Genomic DNA, 7,502 nt, shown 5'->3' on the forward strand with positions numbered 1-7,502 from the left:
TTTTTGAAAATTTCAAAATTTAAAATTTTCGGTTTTAAAAAATCTGAAAAAATATGCAAGTAAAGAAGGATGTTATGTGTATGTGTGTAAAAAATTAGGATTAAATACCTTAAAATACGATCTGTAAAAAAGATAAAATCAAGGCCTGAAACGAGGAATAGTGTTGTGTGTTAAAAAGTCTCAGATTTGTCTTTTTTGTATAGCTCTCATTTCAATGTATTTTTTTCTGAAAATTTACACACATGTGTGTTACATCCTCACTTATCTATGTTTTTTTAAATTTTTTTAAAATATAAAAATGTGAATTTTCATGAAATTTGAGTTTTAAATTTAAAGGCATCTATGGGGCTCGGCCACCAAAATGCATTTTCGGCATAGCAACCCATTGTACAGATAAATTGATCAATGATTAATAAAAAGACTTATCTCTACATCTCTGAATCAATTTACTTTATGCACCCGTGGGTAATTAATTACGACGGTCGCTCTGCTCCGCAACCCTTGGACCAGACTCCGCTCGGGAGTTGCGGAGCAGTTGTTAGGCCGTGTTTGGTTTCAAATAAGTCACCAACTTATAAGTTGAAAAGTGCAAAAAGTGACTTATTTTGCCAAACAGACCCAACTTATAAGTCACCCTAACTTATAAGTCATAAGTTGCTCTACCCCAACTTAAAACTTATAAGTCATCCACTTTTACATGAAAAGATGACTTATAAGTCAGATGACAACCAAACAGACGTGACTTATAAGTCACTGGTTTTAAGTCACCTCACTTATAAGTCATCTGACTTATTGAAACCAAACAGTCCTTAGTTCTCCCCAAGCTTCATACCCACCTCACCCCCGGCGGAGTCGGACCCGTGGCCGTAACCCCCCTACCGCCGCCGCCAGCCCTTTGTCCTCCTCCCGCCGTAGCTGGCAGCCCCTCCTCCTCCCGCCGTAGCCGGCAGCCCCTCCTCCTCTCGCCGTCGCCACCAGCCCAACCTCTCCTCCGCCGTGGCATCCACCCTCCCGCTGTTTACTCCAGTCGTCGCCTCGCACCTCCCGCTATTACCTCACATATAGGCCGTCGACTCCCGCCGTCACTCGCACCTCGAGCCGTTCCCTCCCACCGTTTCTCTCCTCGTCACATCGCCCCGTCGCCTCGACGCCAGACAGCCGGAACCTCCAGTGCCTCGACGCCAGCCATCCGCGACCTCCAATACCCCGCCGCCGAACCTCGACCTCTACCCAGCAACTGCCGACTGGTCCGTCAGCTCAGTCAGATCGGCCGGGAGTCCGATTCGCGTCGCCGAGGCCTTCCAGGATTTCGCGATCTGGAGCAAGGGGCCGGATCAAAGTTTTGGGGATTTTCCCAGATCTGGAGGGCTGCGCAAGCATATCTGATTCTCAGCTAGCGCCAGTGCGAGCATGGAGCCGGTTCTGGTGAGTGCTGCCACGGGGGCCCTGAAACCCGTCCTGGAGAAGCTGGCCACTCTGGTCGGCGACAAGTATAAGCGTTTCAAGCATGTGCATCGCGAGGTGAGCCTTCTCAGGGATGAGCTCGCCACGATGCATGCATTTCTCCTTGAGATGTTGGAGGAGGAGAGTCCCAATGAGCGAGACAAGTTGTGGATGAAGGAGGTGCGGGAATTGTCCTACGATATGGAGGACTGCGTTGATGACTTCATACAAGATATTGAATCAGATGGTTTCATAGAAGAAATGAAGAACTGGCTGGGGATGATGATGGCTCGCGGTCGGACAGCTAGCGAGATCCATGGTTTGAAGAAACAAGTCATTGAGCTTAGTAAGAGGAATGGAAGGTACAAGACTGAGGTGAGACAGAGTAATGCAAGTCACAAGGTAAAAGAAGACTTCTCTCAGACTATGAATAAAGGAACCCTTCACGCCAGAGCTCTTGTTAGGCTTAACAGTACACCCGTTGCAATTGATAAACCTAAGGCTGAGATTATCAAATTGCTAACTGAAGTGGATGGATGTGGGTCACCAGAGCAATTGAAGATAGTCTCCATTGTTGGGTCTGGAGGAATGGGCAAGACAACTCTTGCAAATCAAGTGTATCAAGAGCTTAAAGTAGGATTCCAGTGCCTGGCTTTCTTATCTGTGTCACGAAGTCCAAACATGATGAACATTCTAAGAAGAATCCTTAGTCAAGTTAGCAGGCAACCTTATGCTAATACTATAGAAGGGAGCGAAGAAGATCTGGTTCTCAAGATCAACGAGTTCCTACAAGACAAAAGGTATGTAGTACCTCTATGCTATTTTATTTTTACTTTTATTTGGTGTCTTCTAATATACAAAACTTATTAGGGCATCACCAATAGAGCAAGTCATTGTCGAAGGTACTTGATTTATTGTTTGTTAAATTTCTTACCATCTTGCAAACAGTAGTATGAAACCTAATGCATGCACAGTCTTAATTCAAGAAAATAGTTAGTCGACAAACCCATTTGTCATTAGTTACCCAACTGCTAAACAAAGTTCTAGGATATCAGATGCACTTCCAGGATTGTACCAAACTAGCTAGGTTAAGCACAAGGGAATTAAGTATGTAATGTATACTATTTTAACAACATTTATGTAGGTAATTTAAATCAATTCCTATGAGTATGTGCTCCCGGGTAACAAAAAAGATTTTCTGAATGTCAAAAATTCTGGGAAAAAAATTACACATATACATATCCCTGTCCTATGTGTAAATTTAAACTTCCTTTGGAGAAAAGGCAATTTGTGTGGTCTGTTTGAAAAGAAATAAATTTGTGCTCTAAAAATCCTTTTCTAGAGCACTGATTATTATTACTTATTTATTTTACCCCGGGCAAAACAAATGTATTTTATTCATAAAAGTTTGAACACACATACAAGACATGACCATGTGCATTGTCAAAAACAATATTTATAGAGATTTTACTGTTCATAGTAGGAGCATATGCTTATGGGAGCTAAATTGTCGCCTGCTGTTGTCAGTGCGATGAGCTTCTTTTGTTCATTTCCTATCTTATTGTATACTCTTTACATGAAAGCATACAGATATATATGACAAATTCAATGTGCAGGTACTTTATTGTTGTTGATGATATATGGAGTGTGGATACATGGGATATTATTAAGCGTGTATTCCCCAAGACCAGTATCGGCAGTAGAATAATCACCACTACTCGTATAAATGCTGTGGCTAAATCATGCCGCTCATCATTCAATGGTCATATTCACGATATAGGCCCTCTTGATATTGAGCACTCAAGGCAGGTATTCTGCAGAATAGTATTCGGCCCCAAAGAACACTGCCCTTCTCACCTTGAAGAAGTTCTGAATCAAATTTTGAAAAAATGTGATGGTTTGCCTTTGGCGATCATTGCAATATCCGGCTTGCTGGCTAACAAAGAAAGTACAGTGTCTAAATGGAATGAAGTGAAAGATTCAATTGGCCGTGCACTTGAAAGAAATAATAGTGTTGAAAATATGATGAAGATATTGTCACTTAGTTACTTTGATCTGCCTTCTGATCTCAAAACTTGTCTCCTATATCTCAGTATATTTCCAGAAGATACTATTATCGAGAAGAAAAATCTGATAAGAAGATGGATTGCTGAAGGAATCATTCACAAAGACAGCAGATACACAATACATGAGGTAGGAGAGATGTATTTCAATGAACTGGTCAACAGGTGTTTGGTCCAACCTGTGAAAGACAGATATGATCATAAGGTGACTCGCTGTAGAGTTCATGATGTAATTCTTGATTTCATCGTATCCAAGTCCATTGAAGATAACTTCATTACTTTGGTTGGTGTTCCCTGTGTACCTATAAATGACAAAATGAAAGTTCGCCGGCTCTCTCTCCAAAATGGCGGAGAAGGAAATTCTACCCTGCCAAAACATCTGGTATTGTCCCATGCACGATCACTCAGTGTTTTTGGGAATACAGATGGAATCCCTCCATTGAATGTATTTATTCATTTGCGTATTCTGGATTTTGGGGGTATCAAGCAGTTGAAGGAACATTATCTTACAAATATCGGGATGTTGCTTCATCTAAGGTACATCAACCTCAGGGGAACAGGAGTAAGTAAACTGCCAAAAGGAATCCGCCATCTACGGTACCTAGAGATGTTGGATCTAAGAAGCACAGAAGTAGGTGAACTGCCAGCAAGTCTATTAAATCTCAGAAAATTGGTGTATCTATTGACTGATGGTGCTGTTAAATTTCCTGATGGAATTATGAAGTTGGAAGCACTTGAGGTGTTGAAACGGGTGAGGGTTTTCAGTCAGACATCTAACTTCTTGCAAGAACTTGGGCAGCTAAAGAATCTGAGGAAGTTGTTCATTACTTTACAGGATGATTCTAGTACACGTCGAGAAACAGAGGAAATCAATGAGTTGTACAAAGTTACTGCTTCTTCTCTTCGTAGCCTTGTCTCTCTGAACCTTCGTTCTCTGAAAATTATGAGCGGGGGCAGCTTCTTACAGCAGGAACCTTTGTGCCCCGCTATGCTTAACCTCCAGAAACTCATCTTAATTCGTTCGCCAGTCCAGCAGGTTCCAGAATGGATGCTCTTACTTGTCAACCTCCAAGAGTTACGCATTGAAGTGGAGGGAATCAGACAGAAGGATCTGTGTATCCTTGGAAGCTTACCCGCTCTGCTCATTCTGGAAGTAGAAGCAAGAGGGTGTTCTAAAGATGCAAAGCTGACAGTCGGTGGCGAAGTGGGGTTCCCATGCTTGTTGAAGTTTCTTTATTATATAGCTGGTGAAGGTATGAATCTGATGTTTACAACAGGCTCCATGCCAATGCTGGAAATGCTCAAGATTTATTTCGAGCCGGATGAAACTAAGGCACTCGCTACTGGTGCCTTCGAGTTTGGACTTGGAAACCTCCCCCGCCTCGCTACTGTCGAAGTCGGTGGCTTGACTCGCGCGAGCAGAGTCGTTCAGGCTGCTGCGAAGGCTTGCCTCGAGAGAGCAGTCAGAGCACATCCAAACCGCCCCGCCCTACTGAATGATACACTCAGGGCACATCCTGCCCGCAGGTTCAGGCCATAGAAACTCTCTCTCCCCTGCAAGATTACATTACATTATTTCTGGGTTTGTAATGCGTTTGCGGGTTTTCGATCAACCATTGTGTGATCGTTTGTGGATTAGTTGCGTTGCTGCAAGACTCATTCATGCTGGTGTTCTTCCATTTCATTCCTGTACCACTTAGGATGATACTCCCCTTTCTTTTATTTTACTCATGTAGTCATTCTTCGTTATTTATTTCCTTCAACAAGTTCATTGGCAAGCTAGATAGGCTCATTTTCCTCGAATGGAGTCCAAGAACCAGCAGGGTTGTTGCTGCTGCTCCTCCTCAGCGAGCTTCCAAGTTTGATATTTTAGATACATCTCTTTTTCTGGTGCTTCATTATGCATTGCATTCCTTTCATTGGATAATGTAATATGTAATGGTTTATTAGTGATACTTTACTATGAACCAAATTGTGTTTCAATTTTTTTTTCAGCAGTTGTGATTTTATAAATATAAATGAATGTTTCAACGTTTTTCTTATGCAGTTGTGATTTTATAAATATAAACAAAAGTTTTGTACTCCCTCCGTTCCTAAATATAAGTTTTTAAAGAGGTTTGACTACATACGGATGTATATAGACATACTTTAGAGTGTAGATTCACTCATTTCGCTCCGTATGTAGACTTCTAGTAAAATATCTTAAAAGACTTATATTTAAAAACGAAGGGAGTAGCAAAGATCCAACTCCAACAAGCATGGGTAAACTTTGCAAGAAGTTGTAACTCCTTGCCCGCGCTGGAGATCTGTTCGGCCCTGGGGCTGCACCGGTGCAGACATGTACGTCGCGCATGCATGCTCTGGAGCAACGTTGGACAACGACGACCACAAGTTTAACCAAGTGCGGACATGGATCTCTCCCGGCCAGGGAACACGCACGTTCGTTCACATTAGCTACCACTAACTAAGCAAGTTTAACTGTTTTGTTTGTTGATTTATTGTCAGCTTTGACCATGGATTACAGCAAGATAATCATGTCTTCCTGGGTTTACAAAACATTATCACCAGCCTGGCACGCGATTTTTCTCTGCCACACACGTTAATTTTTTTGAACATGTGTTGCGTGCTTTGTTTTAGGCCGTATCAATGCTTAGTTCACCGAAATGACGTGAAAGTGGCACGCTCACATCTAATGACGATTAATTAGCGTTAGCGAGTTCATGGTTTACGCGTGACTCCCGCTGCTGTGCAACAGCTTTTCGTCGCGCAGTGTGGTTTCTACAGTCATGTCACATCTGAACCCTGACATCCGGGGCACAATGCAATGCACAGCTTTTCGCCGCGCAGTGTGGTTTCTACAGTCATGTCACATCTGAACCCTGACATCCGGGGCACAATGCAATGCACAGCTTTTCGCCGCGCAGTGTGGTTTCTACAGTCATGTCACATCTGAACCCTGACATCCGGGGCACAATGCAATGCACAGCTTTTCGCCGCGCAGTGTGGTTTCTACAGTCATGTCACATCTGAACCCTGACATCCGGGGCACAATGCAATGCACAGCTTGTCGCCGCGCAGTGTGGTTTCTACAGTCATGTCACATCTGAACCCTGACATCCGGGGCACAATGCAATGCACAGCTTTTCGCCGCGCAGTGTGGTTTCTACAGTCATGTCACATCTGAACCCTGACATCCGGGGCACAATGCAATGGAGAACCTAAGAGCAGACCCGTATTTTTTTATTCGCATAAATCATTTATAGTTTGACGAAGCGGGATTTTATGGGGTAAAATTGTGCGTTGCAGAATAGACCCCGTATATGAAGCTGTATAATTTTAAAAAAACTTTCACGGAAGAAATCGCAACCACATTATCATTTATAGTTCATCACATACTACATGATTATACATACTACATTCTACTACTACTATTAGAGGGGGGTTGGCGATCTCGCCGGAGCTAACTACCCTACCGCACTATGCAAAATAGAGCTCATCGGAGCTTGTGCGGTAGTTGTCTAGCGGCAACACTCAGTTGTCGTCGGAGGAGAGCTCGACGTACATGTGTTCCTGCCCAGTGGCTTCGCGGCGCCACTCCTCCACCTTGTCGCCGAAGGTCGGGCCGATGCGACACCCTGCTCGTAGAGCATGGTGTCGATCTCCTCGTCCCTCCGGCAGCACTGTCGGTTCTCTTCCGCCTTTCGTGCACTGCGCTAGCAGCGCGGGCAAAAGGGTGTCTGCCTCCGCCGGGGGGAGGAAGTCCTCCGACCCGACAACGGTCGTGGCATGTCACTGCAGCCCCGCCTCGGCCTCCGGCTCCATCTTCATCGAGGGGAGCTCCTCTAGCTCCCTCTTCACCGGGGCGAGGGAGGAGTGATGACCCACAAGTATAGGGGATCAATCGTAGTCCTTTCGATAAGTAAGAGTGTCGAAACCAACGAGGAGCAGAATGATCTGACAAGTGGTTTTCAGCAAGGTAAAATCTGCAGGCACTGA

General features: G+C 44.0%; 1 protein-coding gene across 1 annotated transcript; it reads left to right on the plus strand.

The window, feature by feature from the left end:
- Positions 1 to 809: 809 nt before the first annotated feature.
- LOC123404652 (disease resistance protein Pik-2-like) lies at positions 810 to 5,498 on the plus strand. The gene is made up of 2 exons (XM_045098591.1): positions 810 to 2,243; positions 3,060 to 5,498. The coding sequence occupies exons 1-2, from the start codon at positions 1,411 to 1,413 to the stop codon at positions 5,044 to 5,046; spliced, it is 2,820 nt and encodes a 939-aa protein (XP_044954526.1). The 5' UTR covers positions 810 to 1,410; the 3' UTR covers positions 5,047 to 5,498.
- Positions 5,499 to 7,502: the final 2,004 nt, after the last annotated feature.

This window comes from Hordeum vulgare, chromosome 6H (genome assembly GCF_904849725.1).
Source record: "Hordeum vulgare subsp. vulgare chromosome 6H, MorexV3_pseudomolecules_assembly, whole genome shotgun sequence".
NCBI lineage: Eukaryota > Viridiplantae > Streptophyta > Magnoliopsida > Poales > Poaceae > Hordeum > Hordeum vulgare.